The sequence below is a fragment of the Hesperophylax consimilis genome, chromosome 3, assembly GCF_061612785.1.
Source record: "Hesperophylax consimilis isolate HC1 chromosome 3, BYU_Hcon_1.0, whole genome shotgun sequence".
In the NCBI taxonomy this organism is placed as follows: Eukaryota; Metazoa; Arthropoda; class Insecta; order Trichoptera; family Limnephilidae; genus Hesperophylax; species Hesperophylax consimilis.
Window position 1 is genome coordinate 4,988,376 of NC_142838.1, and position 24,674 is coordinate 5,013,049.

Sequence of the window (24,674 nt, forward strand, 5' to 3'; positions counted from 1 at the left end):
TGGGTATGTGAACAAAATAAAATCCTATTTTCACGAAAAACTTTTTTTTCATTATTTTTATCAAACAAGACATATTGAAAATAAAACAAAATTATCGATTTTTATAATTAAACTTTTAATTTAATAATTAATTGTTTTTACCAAAATTAATAATATTTTTCAATTATACTTAAAATTAACATACATACTAATATCACGAAAATGTTCATCATTGCCATTGTTAGTATTCAATAATTATTCAGGAATTAAGAACTCCAAAAGTCGGGTCCCAAAGTTTCCCAAAACATAAAAAAATAAATTACGTATATTTTAAACATTTTTATTTATAAGCTGCACAGTTATCTCCAGGTTTGTATTATATCAGTTCCAATAATACAAATAAGGGGCAACATACAGAAACTGACTAAATATTCTATGGCGAAGCTGCTCATTGCATCTTCTAATGAGATTTGTAAAATAGTTACCTATTTTTTTCTAGTCCCAGTGGTCTATAAAACACGTATCACAGAGAAGATTCCACTTTTGAAAACCACCAAGGTACAGTAAATGGGAAATATACTCGCGATATAAGATCTACGCATCGCCGTAGATCTTGTGGGCTTATGCCAAACCTCAGATCAGTTACACATCAAAAATGGTAATTTTTTTACACGTTGTAAAAAACGGATGGTGAAACAATAACAAGAGACATTACTTTCTGTAGTAGTCTCCGTGATAGAGAGGTAACGCACTCGACTAGGAAGTTATAGATTCAAATCCCGGCGTGGGCATGTAAATTTTATTTGACCAATTTGTGTTATTTCTCAATTTACTCATTTAAAGAGAGTTTCAAGTGGAAGATACTCTTAGAATTATCCTGGTCTAAGGCCAGCATTCAGAGTTGACACGTTGCTTGAAATGGCTTTGGCTGTGTTTGGTAACCAGATCTGTATTTCCTTCCCCACCTTCCTCTTGCCCATCTTCCCCTCCCCACTACCTTCAAGTTCAAAACATACCCCGATTGGGGATGCCAAAGTCTTACTAGCTCCAGACAGATGGGAGAAGTTAGGGCTCTTGTGCGCTATCACAAAAAAATTACGCATATTTATTGTACATCAATTAGAAACTCGCCCATTAATCAAAATACATTATAAATTATTTAGTTTTAAAACTTTGTAATGGTAGAAATTTCATTTTCTTTTCGTTCAGGTGGAGTTTCAGAGTTGTTTTCACTATTTCCGGCCAACATTTGTTGGATCTCCAAAAGACTCTTGTTCATTGTCTCGGGTATAACAATACAATTAACTAGCAATAAGATGAAAGTGCAAATGGAGACACTAAAGAAAATAACTGAAGAACCAAAGGAATCGTTAATAACCTGGAATAATTTTGCAACCAAAGTGCCAGCCAAAGCGCCACTAATTGATATCAAACAGATTGCAACTTCTTTGAAGTTTGATGAAAATACCTCCCCTAGAATCGTGTATGGAATTGGTCCCAAGCCCATTGAAAATGAAACTTGTAACATGTTCATGGCTACAACAGGTAGCCATCTAAAATTCGGATGCGAATCTTGTAAATATGAAAGATGGAAGTATGTCCCTATAAGAGCAGTTGAAATTCCGCATCCCAAAGAAGAGAACACTAGAAGTGGCTTTCTCCCCCAACGGTCGACGATAAATATGGACGATAACCCTGACAAGTTACTTATGACCAGGGAGAGAATGACTGCTAACACTGGACTAATAGGAACACGGGAATCTCTATATATTTGCTCTTGGTAAAATGCAATTGCTAAAACACCGCTGAATTGTTGGCCTAGAACTGCCAATAGAACAATTAACAATGCTTTTGGATTTGGCTTCACAGTTACATTCTTGAAACAATCAAAGAAAGACATTTGATTGTTTTTGACAGTTTCTTTGATAGAGTCTAATTCCGATTCAATAGATTTGTAATCATTCTGCCTTCTAAACCACATCAACGAACTTATTGCCTTTTTTTCTTTTCCTATTCGCATAAGATAAAAGGGTGAATCCGGAATGAAACTCAGCAATGCCAATGTAAGCAAAGGGAACACCAATGCAATAGTAGCCATGAGCTGTATTGTGATGAATGGTCCCACGCAAGCCATGAAAAGACTACCGAGACCGAGCATTGCGGTAAATAAGATCATCAAAGCTCCTCTGTTGTGATTTTCAGCCACTTCTCCAATGAAAATAGGAACAGAAGAAAAACCAAACCCAACTCCGATTCCAGATATAAATCTTGATACACACAGCAATCCTGGTCCATTTGCAAGGATAATAAGAATAAATCCAAGTAAGAAAGGAGCTGATGATATTAAAATTGACTGCTTTGGTCCAAGTTGTCGAGCCAACAGAGATCCAAGTATTGGGCCAAGAGCTGATCCGAAGGGCATCAGGGAAGCGATCCAAGATGCGTCACTGTTGGTGATGTTGAAGGGACTGTCTGGAGATTGCAGGATGACCAGGGTTGGAGAGGTCCATGTAAAGCACATTCCAGCGGTGAAAAGTGTTATGGAGGCTGTGAACAAAAAAAGCAAAAATTTAAAAGTCTAAAAAATTTAACATAATCAATATAACGATTAAATATTCGGATCCTTATATAATGATATGATATCAACAAACGTGAAAGTCAATTTATCGCATCAGAGAGGATATTAATAAATAATTAATATCCTCTCTGATGCGAGATCCTCTCTAAGTAGGAATGTTCTTAAACTATTTAATACATGATTATTTCTAAGGTTTAGTATATATTTTTATATTTTGCTATGATGTAAGTGTAGATAAAATAACAAACTCCAGACAGGGACGCTACAGTTTGTTTACATTATGCAGACATCCGATTTGTGGAACCAACTTGTCATGCGTATGGTAAATTTGTCTGTCTTTCGAAGAAAATATGTTGCTTCTAAGTTTAAATCCAGAAAGATAATCTTGATATTGTTAGTTGATCAAAAAAGTTTAACTCTATCTTATCTTTTTTTTTATAAGCAATAATTATTAGCCTGAAACACTCATCCACATTGAAAAATCTCCTGATAAAAGATACATGACGCCAACGGGACTTGAACCCGAGTCCTTTCGATTTTCGGCCGACAGCTCTGACCACTGAGCTATGGCGGCTTATCTCTTATCCGCGAAATAATTCAATATATACTAGTGTTTCATTCAACAATTACTGCTTATTACATTTTTTCACCTGAAATCAACCAAGTTATTTTATTTCAAATATAATGATTGCTTATAAAAATAATTGTTACCCTTTGTGCTATGCATAAAAAATCTTGTCTTAAACATTAGTTTACCAAAAAAAAAATAATCCATCTTATCTTGTCAAAATCTTATGTTGCTGTGAAACAACATACAGCGATAGTTTATAGGGGTGCGTGATGATGCTGATTTGTGTGCATTTCATCCTCTTTGACTGTTGCATTGGGGATATACGTCTCAACGGTATACTTAAAAGAATCCATAATCTGCTCTTTCATAGATGGGGCTGCAGTTTATGAATCAAAATAACGGATATTAAGTTACCCGAAACACTATTCAAAAGTAGAGTAAAACAATTTACCTAATACATTAGAAAAATAAAAGAAAAAAACAACGATTGCCACGAAAATGGTTTTAGAGCAAAACTCTGCGAAGGAGTTTCGGAAGAAAATGTTTTATAGTAACGGTTACAACGGGCACATATGTTATATTATTTGTTTATTTTTTCACTATAGGGCTCACTTCCCGTTTACAAAATCAGTTATTTTAATTTCAAATTAAAAGAGTAAGGGATTGTATATGAGAAAAAAGATAAAAGCCAAAGAAAAATAAAATATTTCTTCACTCGCTTAGTGACAAACAAAAATCAGGTACTAGAAATATAATAAAAATGATTTTTATAGCAGTTAAGGGTTACGGGAGCTGTGTAAAATGTTTGGCAAGGAATTCTCAAACGATTAATATAGCAAATAAAACACTTTGTTTATTAACCACGACTTTTTTAAACCAAGTCTTTTATTTGATTTAATATATAATGTCTAACCACAAAGTGATTGCTTCCTATGAAAAAAAAAAGATTAATATAGCGTTTTATGGGAAACACTTCGTGAGGGTTTATTGTGAACATAGTTCCACGTTTTTTTTAAACGGTTGAATGAAACTGTTACAACCATTTCAGAACAACGGTTTCACTTTATTTCTCTCGCCTTTAATAGCCACTCTCTTGATTGCATAATATAAAGGTTTTCATAATTTATATAGAAATTTAACTCATTTATTAAAAATATTTGTATCTCGTGTCTTCGATGGGATTAATTCGTTACGTACATTCTAAGGTTTTCAGAAATTCATAACCTTGATTTGAATGGTTTATTTTATGTTGCAATTGAATTTGCAGATCTGTTCCGCATGACGCCAGCGTTAAACAATGGATGTGTTATGCTTTGCATGATATTATATTGACATTAACATTGAAATAAATGATTAATCATTTTGATTGTACCATATATATGTTCATAGTTATAAAATTTTATGTAAAGCTAGAAAATTTATTAAATAATTATTTATGTTACATCATTAAAACTATTTTACCCTCACATCGTTTACGGCAGGGGTAGGCAGAGAATATGGACTACCCAATAGCTTGGCACAAACTCCTTGCCTCATTCACATTCATTCTGTGGCAGAAAAGAATCGGAAAACTTCCTGAATAAAATGATATTCTGACTGATGATGGATACTCTTGAAACAATCGCTGTGGAAGTTAAGGAAAAGAAAATGACCCGTCATGCCGTCTTTATCCCTATTAGCATTTATAAAGCGCAGTTTAGTGTCATTTCACTTCAAGTGCGCTTTACTATGACAAACTAAAAAACGGTAATTTAGTATAAATAGTCATGTTCTTAAAATTATTCCTACAGTGTGCCTTACCCAATACAGATTTAATAATATAACACTAAATATTCAACTATCGATGAAAGCAAACACGCTTGAAATTATACATCATGAAAATGTTTTTTGTTTTAAACCACTTTGTTTATAGTTCATATATTTATTGTACTAAAGAAGGTTGGGAACAACCGAAAATGGTCAACGTATATAATAAAATAAAGTGGTTTAAAACCAAACACTTTTTCATTTTGTACAAAATATACAGTTTATACAAAGCAATGCCAAAACAAATAATAACAATAACAGCAGGACAAGACAAAACAAGAACATTAAAACTAAAACGTAAAATAAAACAGTAGGCAGTTTATGCTCAGAAATGAGAATCTGCTGAGCAGACATTTAAAAAAGGTACAATAAGGAGGCAACCGAAACCAAACTTTTACCGGAAGTTTGAGAATATGGCTTATTATAAAATATTAAAAATATATTCAAATTTATGAATGGTAAGATTTTTTAAATATGTGTACGAAGAGGACTGGACTTGGAGAAGCAGATTTCTAAGGGTCTGCTGTTATCTAAAACGGCATCTCTGGATTTGCCTACAAACACCAAGGCACCCATTGACGTATTTTCTTTGGTCTGTGGAGGCAGCCAAATCCGCCAGCCAATGAATGGAACAGGGATGTCGAATAACAATATTTTTTTATTCCGTTTGCTCCTTCTTGACATGGCCTTACTAAAGTTTCTGGTTCACTTGATCATGTCATGTCTTCCTCAGGCGTCGTCCCCGACTATTATATTCGCGTTATATATTCTACCTAAACTTCTTTCTTTGAACACCTCTTTTTTCGTTAATTCTCTACATGCCCAAACCATCTGAGCGTCCTTTTCTTAATTTATTTATTTATTTATTTATTTATTTATTTATTTATTTATTTATATTTTACATGTATATTTACAGAATAAAAATATCCATTAACAAACATACATTATACAATCATAATTGCCTAATTAGCAATTTAAATTTAGTGATGTGCAGGTGGAAAATGTCGATGTCAGAGGCTAGTGAGTTAAGAAGGCCTATCATTCTTCCGAGAGGCATTGCTGATGGTAAGTTAGTCCTACATCTCGGAAGAATGAATGGTTTGTGTCTACGCGCTCTTGCGAAGTTATCAGGGACGTAAAATAAAATTTTATTCAAAATTTCTGGATTGTTGATGTGACCGTTCAACAAGTTATAGGCCATCATCAGCAACGCAGCTTTCCGCCTGTTGACAAGACTATCGATACCTAGCATTCCGGAAAGGAAGGCTGATGGGTATAAATAGGGATAGTACCCGAAGTCTCTAAGATAAAGATAACGTAGAAACTTCTTTTGTACTTTCTCTACCATAGAAGTGTACGTTGCATCCCCTGGTCCCCATATTATTGAGCCACTTTCCAAAATACTACGTACTAGGCTAAAATATAGCAAGCGAACCACGGCAGAGCTGCAGAAATGCCTGGAGTTACATAGCACAAATCCAAGCATTCTCAAAGCCCTGCTGCATATCGTTTCAATATGAACGTGAAATGTTAAGTGTGGGTCAAAGGTTATTCCCAAATCTTTCGGTTCAGAAATATGTTTAAGAGAACATTGGGACATCCTATAGTTGTAATAAATCACAGTGTTTGCTCTAGTATAGCACATTATGGCGCATTTCTTAAAATTAAAACCTAATTTGTTAATTTCACTCCATACCACGATAGCATTTATGTCTCTCTGGAGCTGTGCGCAGTTTTCTAAGGTCCGGATTCTTAAAAATAGCTTCAAGTCATCTGCAAATAACAAAAATTTCGCAAACTTTATAGCATGATGAATGTCATTAATAAAAAGGGAAAAAAGTAAAGGACCAAGATTAGACCCTTGAGGAACCCCAGAGTTTGTGGGAAAGTACGACGAGTTAGAAATACCATACGTTACGTATTGCTGTCTACTTGATAAATAGCTTGCAAATAAATTTAAAATTTTTACCGAGAATCCAAAACGGTCTAATTTATTTAAGAGTATCAGCGGGTCTACGGTATCAAAAGCCTTTGCGAAGTCGTTGTATGAGACGTCAACTTGGTTGTTACCGTCAAGAGCTTGAGATACATATTCCGTAAAGACCATCAGATTTGACACAGTTGATCTGCCAGATCTAAAACCATGTTGTTCGTCTATTAAATAAGGTTCTACTTGGGCGTAGATATATTTATGAATTATTAGTTCGAACAATTTTGCCGGAGAGGAGAGGATCGCTACTGGTCTGTAGTTAGAGACCAAATATTTATCCCCATCCTTATACAGTGGTGTAACTTTAGAGATCTTCCATAAATTAGGAAATGTTCCCGTGCTAAGTGAAAAATTAAAAATGTAAAGTAGGGGTATTAATAAAGGCTCAATACAACCCTTTAATAAAAATGACGGAATATAATCAGGTCCAAATGACGTTTTCGCTTTGAGTTTTTTAACTGCAGCTAACATATCAGATTTTGTGATATTAGGAATATCAACATTCTGCGCTGCTGATGATGTATAATTCCCCGGTTTAAATGAACTTAAATCCGTAACTTGCTGACTGTAAACCGATTTAAAATAGTCCGCAAATGCTTCGGGAATATCAATTCCCGAGTGTGATTGTCCATTCCAAGTGACATGGTCGACAAACCCACCATCACTTCTTTTGGATGAGACATATTTCCAGAACGACTTGGGATCAGATTTGATGTTTTTTTCAATGATATTAATGTAATTTGTATGGGCCAATTGCATACTGCGTTTAACTTTAGCTCTAAGACAACAAAACATTTCACGTTCTCTTACTAGTCCAGTTTTCTTCCATTTTCTAAAATGTCTGAACTTTCGCTTTATATCACTAATAATTTCATTGGAAAACCATTGAGGATACTTTCTTTCATTCTTCGGAATGCGTTTCCTTTTGAAGCACATATCGAAGTAATTATAAATAGTAGAATAGAAATAGTCTACGGCTAAATTAACGTTATCAAAATTCATCAAAAGTTGCCAATCGTGCGATTGTAAGTGATTATAAATCTGTTTAAAATTGCCATTTTCGAATTTCCACCCGCGCATTTTACTCATAAATTTATTGTTATCATTAACTGGTTCATTTTTACATTTTTTTTCATATAAAGAAACTCTACGTCCAGTGATGGATGGTAAGGATCTTCGCTAACTAGCGAAGAAATAGACTTGCACACATTCAAATCAAAGTTACTCACAATTAAGTCTAATGAACGTCCTTTCGAATTTAATACAAAGTTTTTGTTTGACATTTGAAACAAATCCAATACATACGAAAATTCAGAAGTAGTGTTTTTGAAATTTAAACACGAGTAGAAATTAAAATCACCTATTAGCAGTATTTTTTTGTTATTTAGTAATTTGTGATTTGAGATAATATTTTCAAATAGGCTAGTATACCTTTCAACAGGTGATGCCGGTGGAATGTAAACAATACATGTGTATATTTTCAATCCATTTAAATTAATTTTCAGCCACATATTTTCTCCGTCAGTCTCGAGATGTTGAAGTCTCTCGGCACGAGGTCCATCGTTATTCCGCCGCAAGGCGACCAGTACTCCTCCTCCTCTTGTCTGTCCTGTGTGACGGTCTCTTCTGTGTATTTCATAGCGCTCATCAAACAGCTGTGCATTATATACACTACTGTTCAGCCAGGTTTCTGTAATTACAATGATGTCGGTCTCTTGCCCTAGCACGCTCATTAGGAAGTCCTGCGATTTTGACCTGAGTCCACGGGCATTCTGGTAGTAGAGAGACGAATGAGTGACATCATCATCGCCATCTAGTCACTTCCGGGCGCTCGGTGCCTTATCTTGGTGAGATGCAGTTTGCGGCGTCGCAGTAGTTTCTCGCGGTTTAAAGTACCTGTAGTGTCGTACCGGCACTCCTCGTGGCCACAAGTCTTCCTGCAGGAGCTTTTCATACAATTCCTCCTTTATTCCGATTCGGAATGCAGCGTATTCCTGAGAGTGTGCGACGAATTTTTGAATTTCACAACCCGTAATTTTATTCACCTCTAAATGCTCACGTATGTGATCCACTGTAGTATCCTTTTCAATCCTAGATATAATTATATTCTTGATCCTTGGAACTACTTTTACATTGGAGGTGATCTGAGAGTTACCGACGATCAGGTTCCTCGCTGTCTGTTGACGTTTTTTGCGTTTGATAACCACCCATTCTTTTTTATTAGAAAGAGCTGATTCCGATTCGAGCTCTGTAGCTGGATTCAACTCTAATTCCGATAATTCCGTTTCCTTTGCGAGGGCGCCACTTGCAGAGGTAGCCGCGAGTTGGCTTTGAATTATTTTGGTAGCCGCTCTAGTCCGTATACGTTCTTTGGTCACTGCGTCGGTCGGCGGGTCAGCGGGAGCATTGCGGGGGGCTGCGTGCGGCGGGGGGACCGTGGCGTTGGCTGTAGCGCCCGCTCTGTGGCGGACGGTAGACTCAGGTGTTGTAGGTAGTTTTGTATCTTCGCCGTTGTTCACAAAATTCACGTTTGACACTTGCCGATTCAAAATTGCCTCCACGCATTTCACACGAGTTAATAGTTCATTAATCATTTTGCTTTGCTGAAGCACAATGCTCCTTAATTCATGGAGCAAGGAATCACTCATATTTAAGCTCTAAAACGCGTAGTAATTTTAAAAAATTTGGCGCGATGTAGAGACGTGTACGTTCCGTGCGATCACATGCATACTCTCTTATTCCTTAATCTTATTCCTTCTCTCTTATTGCATTAATCTTATTCCTAAGCTGATATTAGCCATACATTATTTGCAAGTCTCTACATTTCTCTGACGATCGTACCTACGTGGTTTTATCACACAATCGTCTCATTCATCCCCTTTATAAAGCATTCAGTCCACTTTAACCCTTCCCCTGTCGGTTCCTTGCATCACTGTCATACATCAGGGTACTACATTGTGGACAGCTAGCTTCGCTTCTCTGGATATTTTTTTGTTAGTGCCAACCGCGTACACAGTCCTCCATCAACGGGGTTTCCTGCATTTATTTAACCTTCTGTCAATATCTCTATCAGCCTTTCAATCTCTCGTAAACAAATTTACATTTTAACTATGTTCACTAAGTTTGTGCATATATTGAATGAATATTAAATACCCAAGTCAAGATTCGTATAACATTAGGCTGGTCTGATACTGACGGTTGCATTTCTGATTGCTGCATTCCAATGATGAGTTTATATTAATACCTACTCTCAGGAGAACCTAACACTATTCAGCCATTACATCTTTTAAAAACAAGTATTAAACATTACAAGCATGCGATCGTTAATCTATTAGAAATATACAAAAACATACTAAGCAAAGACTAATGATCTTTCATAATTATGTAGGTATTCCAATCCACTAACATTTTCTTAATTGAACGCTAACTCAATGTCAATCATCTACAGGTTAACGAATAAATTGATTGATTGATGCAATTATTACTAATTAATTATTAACTTCATTTACGCGGCTGACCATGCGCATCTGTCTCAATTTTTAACTTAGCAGTTTCCCAGTTTTATTGGGAAAAGCGAGCGATCAAAGATGTTCCTTACCATTTAGATTTAGAACTTCTATTCAACAGAGTGCAGTCCAATATATCTTGAAAAATAATTAATTATTTCTCTAAAATATTCAAATTAAATATCATAAAAAAATTGCAATAATCATTTTCACCGGATGGACAATGTTAAACAAACAATTTAAGAAAAAGCTTGTTAGAAACTATGGTTTTCTACCAATTATTGATGGTGGGAAACAATGGAAAATAATATTACTTTACAATAATCATAAATAAATTAAAATTTGTAATTTTTATTTTTGTTTGAGAAAAGATTTTTTTATGCATAGCACAAAGGTAAAAATGTAACAAGCAGTATTTGTTGAATGAAACACTAATATATATTGAATTATTTCGCGGATAAGAGATAAGCCGCCATAGCTCAGTGGTCAGAGCTGTCGACCGGAAATCGAAGGGACACGGTCCCGAGTTCCGTTCGAGTCAACACCCCATGGTTCGAGTCCCGTTGGCGTCATGTATCTTTTATCAGGAGATTTTTCAATGTGGATGAGTGTTTCAGGCGAATAATTATTGCTTGTAAAATAAAATTTGTAGGTAGGTATTGGAAAACAGAGTTATTTATTTGTAATATATTAAAAATAAATCTCTTTATATACACTAGTAATAGTGGTGAATAATTCGAAGTGAATTATTTTTATTAATTTGAAATTAAGCCACAAAGTCAATTTGCGATTACTAACAACGTTATTTATTGTAATTTAATTCAAAGGTAAAAGTCATTTATCTCGATGCAGTTCTCCTGGGACCATTTTTTTTGCAGAAATTCAAGTGTAACAAAGTTATCAAGCGGCCTTCAACGCCAATTTGTTTTTTTGAGAGTTGACAAGTTCTCGTTATATACCCATTCTACGTCTGTTTCAGCTTTTTATCAAATTGTGATCAGCAGAAGAGGATACATATCATATCATGTTGTTAAGATTGTCAGCTTATTACAACTTGATAGAAAACTGAAATGCATCTACAATCGGCGATTATCGGCGACGTCTCAAATGTCACATGTGAATTTCCGCGAAACAACTGGCATTAAATGCTACGTACAAACAGAACAAAATTGCCTCAAGCTGAGTCGCGAATTATAGGAATGGAGCGAAGCAACCTTAGGTCACGTGACGGTACGAATTTATATTTTAACTGAATCATTTTTTGGCATGTATAGTTAGTTGCGTTATATTTTTAGGTTCATGAGTTAAAAATTAATGTTTGTAATAATTAAGTTTTAAAGTACGGGGAGCTGGAGAGTTTCGCTGTCCTCACATGACAATCTGTGTTATTTTTGGGTTTAGGTTTGTTCTTTGGAAGTCTGTGTATTATTTTAGTGAAAAATATTTATTTAGTTGCTACAAGAAAGGTGGTATGATTCATAACAATCAAATCAAATATGTTGAAAGGTAGCACATGAGCAAATATTGTTAGAAGGATTCATATTCTCTTTCATTAGCCAACAAATTACTATTTACATAAAAAAATAAACATTAATCACTCGGAATGTTGATTATTTTGAGGCACGATAGATTTTTTTACCTATCACATATAATTATTTTCATTTTTTTTTTAAATATTATTGACACGAAATTGTATTTCGGGATCTCCTCTGGTGCCAACCCATCTCTTGGTTCTGGAGACGTAATTTGAAGGTCAGAAGATTTGGACAGCGGAAAATATGCTGTCAGAACTGATGATGGATCGTGCTTATCAATCTAGATTAAAAATACCGTCATCTCTAAATAGAATAAAACAAAGTCACTATCGTCTGTCTGTTTGTGCACTTAGTTCTTCTTAGATATGCAACGGAGTTTGATACATATAATACATGGATATTATATGTCTTGAAAGTAGAGGAAAGCCGAGCAACGCCTGGTACCTGTTTTGTCAGAAGTACCCCGGAGTTTAAAAACATTTTACGAGTGTATGACTAATTACAATACACAATAAAAAAACTATATTGTGTTCTCCAGTAACGTATTTCAGATTGTATTATATGTTGAACATTATTGAAATGAATACCAATTATTGATGTTTTAAAACTTTATCGTCAGGGACACGTATATGGGTATAACAGGTAAGCAGATACTTTTGTTGAAAAACTTGTGTCAAAACGGTTTCCATGACATTGTTATTTCCTAGGGCTTTTTTTAACAAAATCCCTGGACTGTTTTTCATAAATTTAATACTTATACCTTTTGTGTTCATTTTGTAAACAATTCAGCACTTAATTGTAACAGCTGTATTTTCGTTAAAGACCTTGAAATTATTATGCTGAAAAGCGTGACGATGCGCAATACTTAATGCGCTATTACCGATAAATACTTTTATGATTTGACCATTAGTCAGTGACGAGCACTGGAATAATTTTTGATTATTAATCAACCAAATGATTTTTATGTTAGGTATATCATGCAAATTATTTGGAATTGTGATTTAGGCGTTTCTCAATTTGAGCCAACACAACCGTCTAGCATAAAAACAAACATTCCCGGTAACGAAGCATTTTACAACGATATCATTCCTTTTAATTCTATCATTGTTCACTGATGGAGGAGTTAGCAAAGAGGGTATTACACCCGCGACGCGACCCCTGAGTGGAATATTGGGAATCCGACGGGTTGTTTACAATTCTTGTTTTTGTAGTCTGATTAGAAAAAACTTCCACATTCTTAATGAAATATCACACCTGATATCATGATTGAATTACTCATATGTACTCATAAGCTGGATGCGATGTATTTTTTGTTAAAAGTATCAAGCAGCCACAGACAGCGAAAATAAAAGTGTTAAAATAAAATACATACCTTTCTTGATTATACTTGATTGGTAGACTACACACTAAAAAAAAACACAACAAAACTGATACCCACTACTGGGACTCACACTCTGAGCTTTGCAAAAAGAAAATGATTAATTTTGATTTCTCAATGATTATTATTCATCGTGCATTAGTCAATCAATCTGCAGGAATGTTGATTTTTTTGTCGTAGCCATGTTTTGGACCGCCATGCTTTGCGGCGCGTCCCCCAATTCACTAACTAACAAACCATCACGCTGTTTCCTCCAGGGGTAGGTAGAAAAGACGGACCGCCAAACAACTCCATCTTGGCATACACTCTCTGCCTTTTCACATTCATACATAATCTATATTTTTCTATTATTAAGACTCTTAACATGGCACGACTCCAGTTTCTGATTCACTTGATCGTGTCATGTCTTCCTACCGCTTACATTTAGTTTCACGGAAAGGCAAAAATGAGTATACGGTTGTGATCAGACAAATAAACTAATCAAAACTGTATAATTAACTAATTTTTACTACATTGTCGCTTACGACCTTTTGACTTTCCAACGTTGATATATTCTCATTACACTGTTTTCTTCGTTCATTTGTTTTACATGCCCAAATAAAATATCATATGAGCTTCCCTGATTCACAAGCGAAGAATGTCGAGATTTACGTAGATTAAGAGATGAAACGATTTAAATATATTGAGGATGTGTCCATGTGACCAAAGAAAAAATATTTTTTACTACTTCTCATAATAATTTATATTTATATATTATTATTCTTATATATAAAAATGCAAAAATTAGTAATTTAAAATACATGTAGGATAACGAAAGATTTAAAAAATATTTATGTTGAGGGATCAGTAGGATTTACAGGCCCTGTTAGGAGTTCTACCGAGCCGAACCCTCTGGTATAAAAATATCTGGAGTCGGTGAATTATTTTTTCATTTGATCTCTGGTGAGTTGACGTGTTGTTCTTGTATTTATTTTGCTTATATAATGCACTTGCATAGTGTTCATTGACTAGATGATCATTTGTAGAAAAGTGTGTGGAAGGGTTTAGATTTTTCCTATGGGGAAGATTTAACCCGGACATAGAATCGGAATAAATTTTCGAATGTTGAAATCGTTTCTTTCAACATTTGAATAAAATACAATAGGTTCCTACCGTAATATGGGGAGAATATTTTATCGCGGCAGCAGGGTGACTGGTATATCTGCATAATTGTCTGATTCTCAATTCTGAGAGTCATTTCGGATATGTGCATAATTCTCGCTACCACACAGAACATTACCACTTTTTACTACCTTTTTTTTGGGTAAATTTCATAAAATGACTCTTCGAAAATAAGTTTCAAATTAATTAGGTTTCTAGTTACATTCAAAAATATTGATGGTCGGCTTGCAAAACTGTTTTTGTATATATTTTTCAGTCAGAGTAAACTGTTGTGCACAACTGTAAACTGTTGTGTGTTTTGTGTCATCTATATTATAAAGCACATTGGTGTTAATCGGTATATTATATAACTACTTAACTACTTACTAGAATATTGGATCTCGATTTTTTTATTTTTTTTATAATAACCGTAGAAATAAGCGTATGAAAATGGTATTCACCGCAGCTACCCCACTCTGAAAGGTAACTTTGATCACCATGTTTAAATATATATTTTTTAACGTAATTTGTTTTTTGTCGTGTATTTCGATAATTTAAACCCGTGCAATAAATATGAAGTAAAATTTTCAGACACAAATGATTTAATAAAAACGTAATTTAGATTTAAAGTTTAAAATTTTTCGAAGTCACCACATTTTATGATAATCAATTTCAATGGACTGTGCAGGGCCTAAGAGTCGAAAGTTCTTATCTTAGCTGGCAATATCCAATGTCTATTAAATCGGTAAAGATCATACTTTTAAAATTATTGTTCAGTGACGTAGATACCTTAGAATTCCTACAATTCTTACTACTTATAATTCAAATATCACTAAATATGCTATTTACATACGTGACACGAATGCTGAATGATAAATAGTAGCACCATTACGCTAAAAGTGTCACGTTTATAGATTATTTGCGCCTCATTAAGAAGAAGCTACAAGTCAAAAATGTGTATATTCTTGGTATACCTTATATCGTAGATAAAAGGCATTAAAATCGCTTGACAAACGGAGTCTAGAAACGTTCAATTTTAAGCACAAATTGGTTTTTATTTATTTTGTAAATAATTTTATAAGAAAGCAAAAAAGTTAATCAAGTGAAACTGTGACAGATAATTAGCTGTAATACTGTATTTTTTTAAAGTTGTTTCCTTTATTCGTTCGTATATTTCTATTGAAAAAAATTTTTTTTTTGTAGTTTGCATTTATATTTTTTGTTGAGTATTTTTTATTTGTTCTCTACTCAAACGAAACAATAGGAAAACCTTCAATTTATCTAAAGCATATTTTTTGGTATCCATAATGTACACCAATTCGTTTTAAAGATTAATCAAAATAGTGATTTGGCATTAAGCTTCGCCTTAATTTGTAAAACGAAGATTTTTGCAATTCGCTCAAAAAAATAATTTGCATGCATGGCGTTCAGAGCATATTGGATGTTGTCCATAGTTTCTAGAATAAGAATATTGGAAGTATTAAAAAAAAACGATTGTATGCGATAATAAACCTTCTTGATTCTGTGCCAAGGAGGGTGGTCCGTTTGATTGACAGTCTATTATTAACAGACCGATCGCCATTCCAGACGCAATGTGGGCATGCTGGGTCTGTTATTCAGGTATTTAATGGATCATGCTCTAAGACGCTAGCAGCATTGATCCCCGGTGCATCGGTCTACGTGTGTGTAATATCCGTTCATGCTAGATGTTGGCTTCATGTGAACGGGCCGCGTCTTCGACTCGTTTTTGTGTAAGACGGTTCTTATGTGGAACGAGCTACCGGCATCTGTTTTTCATCCTTCATATAACTCGCGCCTCTTCAAGACCTGGATTAATAAAACCTTTCCTCCAGCTCCCACTTTAATCCACCTCACAACCCTGCCCAACTGGGAAGTTCCCCTTTCTCTGCCTTTACGCTGTACAGCTATTGTGAAGTGTCACAAAAAATGTATTATTGTTGACATTTTTGACCATTTTCTTTATCTAACTTGAGTTTGTGTTTGATTATGAGTAGTAAATAATCAATATTGTGAACATGATAAAGTGAAATACTAGCCATTGTTAGATAAATAATGAGTGCCTACCTCACAAGGACCATTAGTACAAACACTCGACAAGCACTTCCTGCGATGAATGAATGCGCCGTGAATCAACCTCGAGAAGGTACCGTAATTATAAAAAGGAGATACGTGTGCATTGTGTGGTTACTGCATATATACAAAACGTGTTAATGATAATTAAAAATGATAACAACAATACTTATTTTATTCACATGATATTTAATTGTCAATGTCACGTTCTAGTATCTAAGTGAATGATTTTTTTTACAATTTATAGCTATTCATAATAACAATATTTTACTTTTATTATTCTCTTTACACTTCTTTCTTCAATTTGAATTGAAAAAATATGTTTAAATAGCAGAATAACAGCACGCATGAATAACAGCACACTTGAATAACAGCAGTCTTAAATACACCAGTTTGAATTGAATAACATCGCTTTCTCTCTTTGTTATTATTGATACCCACTCCGTCTTCAAATGTAAGTCTAGAAAATTTAAGAAAAACACGTTTTTCGTTTAAATTTTTAGTGTCGTTATTTTATTGGTCAATGATATAAATTATTCCTAACACTGTAAAATTTGAATGCATCAAAACTGTTTCTAACGCAAATAAATAAAATAAAATACTTAAAGGAATTATTTTTTTGTGAGAAATGATTTTAATTTGTAGGCTCTTTCCAGAAAAAAAGACAAGATTTTTAATTGTTGAAAGAATGGTTAATGCAGGAGATTCCGTTCATGTAGAACGGAACGCAGTCACTAAAAAATCTTCAAAGATGTACCAGTTCACAACGGAGTCTTGTTCTATACTCTGATGCATGTAACAACGCTCGGAGAAAAATGAGTATCACTGTTTTATTAAGATCCTGTTACAAACGTGATGGCACGTCATTTCCTGACAAATTATTATAGATTCAGAGTTATTATAGAACACGTGTTCAGCCTAATAAATATAATTTTGATAGTGTCTCACATTCAAAATTAATTAATAAACTAAATAATATAGGAATTACTGACAAAGCTAAAACATGGTTAAACAGTTATCTCTATCAAAGAACTCAACAGGTTAAAGTAAACAACGAAATAAGTGATATAGAAAATATAGATTTTGGAATTCCACAAGGAACTGTTTTGGGACCTTTACTATTTATATTATATGTAAATGAACTTTTTCAACTGGCAATCATTGGAAACATTATATCTTACGCAGATGATACAGTGATAACTATTGAAGGAAATTCTTGGAATGAGGTCGAGGTATCAGCTAATAATGCAATAAATATCGTTAAACTATGGTTTGAGGAAAACTTATTGACACTAAATGTCGAAAAAACCCATTTTATACCTTAAAGCCTAACAGGGAATAACTCAAATGTAAATCTAAACATAAAAATTCACGAAAGAAATTGCCTCCTTAGAATCGCACCCTGTAATTCAAACTGTATACACATTAGTAGTAAAGAAGAAATAAAATATCTTGGAATAATTATTGATAATAACATCAAATGGAAAATTCAAATAAATTCCACAGTAGACAGAGTGAGAAAACTGATCTATATATTTTTTAGACTAAGAAATATTGTATCATTAAAAATACTAAAATATATTTATTATGCACTGGCGCACTCTGTACTACAATATGGAATCGTGGCTTGGGGGGTGCATATAAATCATCCCTACTCCCATTGGAAACTATTAAAAAAATATTAATAAAAATCATCTTAAAAAAGCCATATTACTACCCAACTATAAATGTTTTTCAAGATTTCCCAGTCCCCCACTTACAAAAATTTATGACAAAATTGCACTTCTACAAATACATAAAGATTTCTTTAGTAAAAATAATTTACCACAATTGAATATTAGCAAAAGAATAATATCTGTTGGAGGACTAACCGTGCCACTAGCATGAACCACAACAGCACAGCATCACTATATATTCAAGGGTGTAAAATTATTTAATAAATTACCCCTTGATATACGATCGGAAGAAAACTTGGAAAAAAATTTAAAAAAAATTAAATTAAAATACTCTTGTACCACCTCATAACTTTACTTATTGTTTAGAAATATGTTTTTGCCTTTTCAATTCTTTGAATCATTTATTAACTAACCTATTTTTTATTACTTTTATTGCTATTTTTTGTTAAATCACTAATATTTTTTGATGAATTTAAACAAATGTAAAAATATTTTGTTGTCCTCTCCTAAACACAAGCAGCTGCTTTATTAGGAGAGTGATTGAAATATTGGTGTTTATATTGTTATAATATTGTAACCTTGTTTATATGTTCCAATAAAAAAATAAAAAATATTAGAATTTTCATGAACATCGATGGTTTGTTATGAAACCTGTCGATTCATTCGTTAAAGGCCCGCAATCCGTTTTTAACTGGAATTCGAATAATTTGACCAGATTTTAAATCAGCAAAATTTTCAGTATGTTTTCTCCGTGCGCCCGTGTCCCATTGTTACTATAATTATGGCAGTGAGAAATGGAACTGGCAGAGGAAGTATGAAAATAGACTGAATGCTGTAGAAATGAGATCCCTTAGGCACATGTGTAGTTATAAAATATTGTATTACCATGTGAAAATTCGCGAAGAGATTCATGGAAATTCGAATATTGAAGGGTTATGAGTAAGATTAAGAAAGAGATGCTTACACGGATGTAGAATGAATGAACGAAGAAATAAGGTTAATTATAATACATGCCGCGAATGTGAATTGTAGAAGAGTAGGGGATGCACGAAAGGTAGGAAGCATGAGAAAATCAAGTGAACAAATACTTGAACTGACAGAGTAACAGAAGGTTATATTATGAATTTGAATGAAGCAAGCGGTGTGTGGCAATACTGAGTTGTTTGGCCATGAGTCTTCTCTGTCTACCCCTACATGAAGCAGCGAGAGCAAAAATCATTTACCGTGTTTTAATTTCGTTGCGCAATATATTATTAAAACTAATTTTCCATGGATTATTGATAACATAATTATTTAGGGTAAGGACATCTTTTTGGTAGGTATGTAGATTCTATAATTGTTTTCAGATACAAAAATAATTTTTAAAAATCAATTCCGTAGAACGTAAAGAAGTAACGTAAAATGTCGGCCCGGATTTGCCCAGGCTATTGGTAGAGCTTTTCAAATCAAGGGCAAGTGTGCAATAGTTCATCAATCTCGGAATAAAACTTTAGATTTGTATATTAATCTACGCCACCCGCCACATGGACTTTGATTTATTTTAATAGATTATGATTATTTTATATAATAAACTAACAATTTTATTTCGTATTCAATGTCCTCTGCGGTTGTTCCATGGTTATTTGATTGGAGGTCGGGTATTCAAATCCCGGCAAAATGCAAATAATATAATATGTTAATGTTTTTTTCACACATTACAATTCTTATTGAAGAAATAATCACGTTCGCGCTTCCTTTTAGAGTGGAATATACATTCGGTATCATGAAGGTGAGATGACAAAATTGGCAATCGAAACATTGCTACAAATAATGGTATTAGCTATGTTGAGATACCTACAAGCTTATAATATCAGTACGATAATTCCCAATCACTTTCTTCTCTTTCCTCCCTCTAAAGCAGGGATAAAAACTTGCGGTCCGCGAGCATTTTCGGTGCAGCTCCATAAAAAAAAGAGTTGCCCGCGGGTGATTCTACAAACATCCAAATGTCCCCGATGGCGTAAAGGTTCCCACCTCTGCCCTAAAGCATCAAATTGAATAATCTATAAAATTGATTTATTTGAAATTTAATGTGAATTTATGTGAAACTTCGAAAGAGTTCCAAAGAGTTTCAATCGTCTGGGGCCAGTGAGACTATAGCATCTTCGGGGTATGTTGTGAGGTTGAACGTATTTCGGCCAAAGCCATTTCGAACGTATTATTTTGAATGAGTAAAAATGTGAAATTACATAATTCATCAAATAAAATTTACTTGCCTTCGGATTGCTAATCCAAAGTTTAAATCCTCAAGCATGGAGGCATACATACAAGCTCATAATATTAATACGATAATTCCCAATCAGATTTATTCTCTTTTCTCCACCTAAATCTTTTAATTGAATAATCTATTTTATTAAAATAAAAAAGGTCGGACCAATTGTAATCGATGGCTTTTATTTATGTTATTATCATCTCTATGGATATTTACATTCAAAGGTACCAAAGTTTTTAAAAATTTAAGATTAGCGTAATCGTAAAAAAATCATCAAGTGGAATTATCGTTTCTCAATACTAACTTTCGTTCTACATCTTGAACAATTATTTAAAATTTTAAATTACTCAGTAAAATGACGAAGGAGCACAACTAGAAGCCAAAAATTTAATACTTTTCTATGGATTATTCTAAAATAAAATATTTTTATCCATCAAGGCATTTGATTCTAAAATAGGAGTTATGGTTTAGGATTTAAAATGGATTATGTATAACCTACCAAATAATTAAACAACATAAAATGGCAAAAAGTGTGCCTAATGCCGAAATTATTTTCAGATCAAAAACCTTTTAAGTTATTACTCTTAAAGGTCTCTTAAAGGTATTAATATTTATGATTGGGCTTCAAAATTGGTTAGTTATATGTCGGATAAATACATGGATGCCAAGTATAATAAGCCTCAGCCCAATTTGAAAACTATAATAATGGTAAAATCCAATTCTAAATTATCCTTTGTTCAATGTTCAATGATGTCTGGAGAGAAAAGTTTTTCAAATGATTCAAAACATTTCAAATAATCTATGAATTCGTTTATTGATGACGGGTTATAAAAATACAACATTTTTTTGGCATTGTCAATCTCTAACTACACAAAATTTTGATTAATTTTTGAGATCGCTTGTTATATTTTGTTGCCATTTTGCTTTACGCAAGTTGTTGTAAAAAAATTAAAAAGTATTGTCTCCAATGTCCTCATAATATTATAATTCTGTACTTCTGTGATACGGTTTTCATTGATTTAGTATTTTTTTCTGTATTATTGCACATCGTACATCAACATGTACACCTACATAATCAATTATTGAAATAGTTACAAAAATTAAATAATTTTTGACTGGTACAACTTTTTTCTATAACTTTTGAAGTTTATACCCATCAATGTAATATATTACTGAAGAAGAAGATAATATTTACATATCTAAACGAAACATGAAACAGAACAAGACACATAAAATTTAAAAAAAGATTACGGTCACAACTAGGAATCGAACCCAGGATCTATTGTCTTACCGGGACAACGTCTTAATCACTCAATCAACGTCATATTTATCGATCTAGTATTTTAAATATTTTTTTTAGTATTATCTTCTTCTTCAACAATAAATTAAATCAATATTAAGAGATAAATATTTGCAAAATGTTTTAACACTGAACTTGTAATCCATATCGCATATTATACTAATTCAAATCATTCCGAGAAGAATCTCTGGTAATTTGTTTAGATAATCTATCTATTGAAACATAAAATATCTCACATAATCGATTTTTTTGTACGTTATAGAGTGTTGCTTATAATTATTATTATTGTTTGTAGGTGTTTAAAATTGTACACGTGATTTGATCATAAATTCTTTAAAAGACAGCGTATACACAGGTGTTTCTTAAAACATTCGCGCTATATTTGCAGTATATCGATTGCGTGGAATAAAGGAAATTAATTTTTTAAATAATATTTTTGATATTCTATTGATGATAACATTAGATTATTACTTATTAATGTCTATAGTATTGCGATATAGCCTCCGGATAGAAATAAATATATTTTCTGCAGATCTGAATATCCAGTTTTATATAAGGTTTTTATAGCTGATATTAAAAAAAGTATTCTTTTATCTTCCTTCATAACTACGCATGAAAAGTGAGCATTCCATTTTTTTAATACTATTGGATCAAATAGCGTGTATGAGAATACGAATAAAAACCAAGAACATTTTATTTTGTATATTCATGAACATCGGAAAAACATTATACCACCACACGCCACTAGTATTTATAAACATTGTAGACAAATTAATCAATGTCAATGATACCAATTTAATAAAGTTTTTTTTAGTTAATTTGAAGGCTTAGGTTTGGAAAGAGTTGTGCCCGTGGTGGGTTTCGAACCCTATCTGTTTTTCCTATATGATTACGCTTTTGGAGCTATAAGCGTGAAATTACAGTTAATAAATATGATTTTGGGAAAAATCATATTTATTAACATTGAGAAACGAGAAATGTGGATATGAGGAATGTGGATATCCGCAAAGAGTGCAAGGCTGATGTAAGCGTAGTGAGTAAGATCAAGAAAGGGACGCTTAGATGGTTTGGGCATGTAGAGCGAATGAGCGAAGAAAGGAGTGTAAGGAGAATATACGATGCAAATGTGAATGGTAGCAGAAATCGGGGACGCCCGAGGAAGACATGGCACGACCAAGTGAATCAGATACTTTCGTCGGGCCATGTCAAGAGTCAGAACAATAGAAGGGTATGTATGAGACGATGTATGAATGTGAATGAGGCAAGAAGTGTGTGCCAAAACCGAGTTGTTTGGCGGTCCGTCCTCTCTGCCTACCCCTGCGGTGTAACGGCGTGATGGTTAGTTAGTTAGTTAGTTAGTTAGAGAAACATATAACTGTAAATCAACGTGTTAATGTTTTGGTATCTAATACCTTCAAATATGATTTTGAGAAAAATCATATTTATTAACTTTGAGAAACATATAACTGTAAATCAATGTGTTAATGTTTTTGTATCTAATACCTTCACGCGTTAAAGAAATGATAAATCAGTTAAATTGCTTGACTCACATTTTATAAAATAATTAATTAATCATGATGGCAATAATTACAAATAAATTGTAATAATGACAAGAAAGTGTAAATAATAAACATTTTAATATATGTGACGGCCTCACTGGCATGGCAGCGTGATTGATCTAGACATTTGTCTTTCATCTGAAGGTTGCGTGTTCGATTACCGTTATAGTGCAAAAGTATATTGATATGAATTATGTTCAATTTACTTATGGTCGCTTCAGGGACTTTACAAATTTGTTTTCCAGCTGCCCCTAAAATATATTTACCAATTTTAATGAAAAAACCGCAAGGGTTAAAAAGTTGTACAATGTTGATAAACTATTTTTATAAAATGGTGTTAGACAAAAAAAAATCTCCGTAGGTGCTAATTTATTAGGAATCTCTTCAAATTATTGGTAATCCAGTTAAAAACGGGATTACAGGCTCTTAAAGAATGAATTAACAAGTTTCCTGAAAAACTTTTAGTAAATTATTTGGCGTTTTTACCCTGATAACAAACAATTTGAATTTATTCTTAATAAATTTGTAATTTCAATTTTTCTTCTTGTGCTAAATATTTAAATAAAACAACAATAAACTTATTTATTTAGCCTGGCGGAAAAGCCAGAAAAATACATAGAGCATACAGTAAAAATATTTTTTTACCTGAAAAAACAGCAAGCCATTGTGACCACTGCTTGTTTTTGCTTAAGGATTGAATGACAACTCTTCCTGCTTCAATTGTCATTTTCCAATATGAAGTAAACGATAGCACAGGCAAGAAATAAACTATCAATTGCGAAGTTATTAAAACGAAACTGTTTAAAAAAAAACTTAATTCACTTTTCAAGAAACCAAAATATGTATTTTGGAAAATTATTGTGCTTTCGTCCCGAAACTGATACTTTTTTGGATATTTATTTTGATTAATAAGAATTGAATAGTTTAGTGCTGCGTTAAGATCGGTTTAACAGTCCTGTTTGCAGTCCAGGAGAAGGACTGTGTTATTTAACTGGTGAAACGAAAGCAAGAGTGAATACCATCTCGCCCGGTCAGACTTGCGCTACAACTGAGCGAGATCGGCCTTTGCAGGACAGTTTAGTATGAACGGCGCCCGTGAAAATGTTGTTATCGCCGTGCAAAACTATTACAAATTCCGCGTGTCCTTTTCGTTCACCAATCCAATTGAATCACGAGTCAATGAAATCCACATCAAATAATTTAGTGCCACATAATAAGGTGACACAATAAAATCTTTCTAATCAATTAATTCAAGTGTTTACTTGTACAACGGAAAAACGTTACGGTAAGCGTCGACACTCGTCATATTTTTAA

At 33.3% G+C, this 24,674-nt stretch overlaps 1 protein-coding gene across 1 annotated transcript; it reads right to left on the reverse strand.

Moving 5' to 3' along the window:
• Nucleotides 1-91: 91 nt before the first annotated feature.
• LOC149424854 (trehalose transporter 1-like protein) lies at nt 92-24,424 on the reverse strand. Its single transcript, XM_089647498.1, has 2 exons — nt 24,006-24,424; nt 92-2,526 (listed from the first exon to the last, which is right to left on the reverse strand). Exons 1-2 carry the CDS (start codon nt 24,085-24,087, stop codon nt 1,145-1,147), a joined length of 1,464 nt encoding a protein of 487 aa, XP_089503624.1. The 5' UTR covers nt 24,088-24,424; the 3' UTR covers nt 92-1,144.
• Nucleotides 24,425-24,674: the final 250 nt, after the last annotated feature.

Bases quoted from the DNA above. Each gene is read 5' to 3' on its own strand.
- LOC149424854 (XM_089647498.1), bottom strand. From the start codon at position 24,087: ATGACAATTGAAGCAGGAAGAGTTGTCATTCAATCCTTAAGCAAAAAC. The intron at 2,527-24,005 runs GTAAAAAAATAT...TTTTGTTCACAG, and splicing joins ATGGCTTGCTGTTTTTTCAG to CCTCCATAACACTTTTCACC.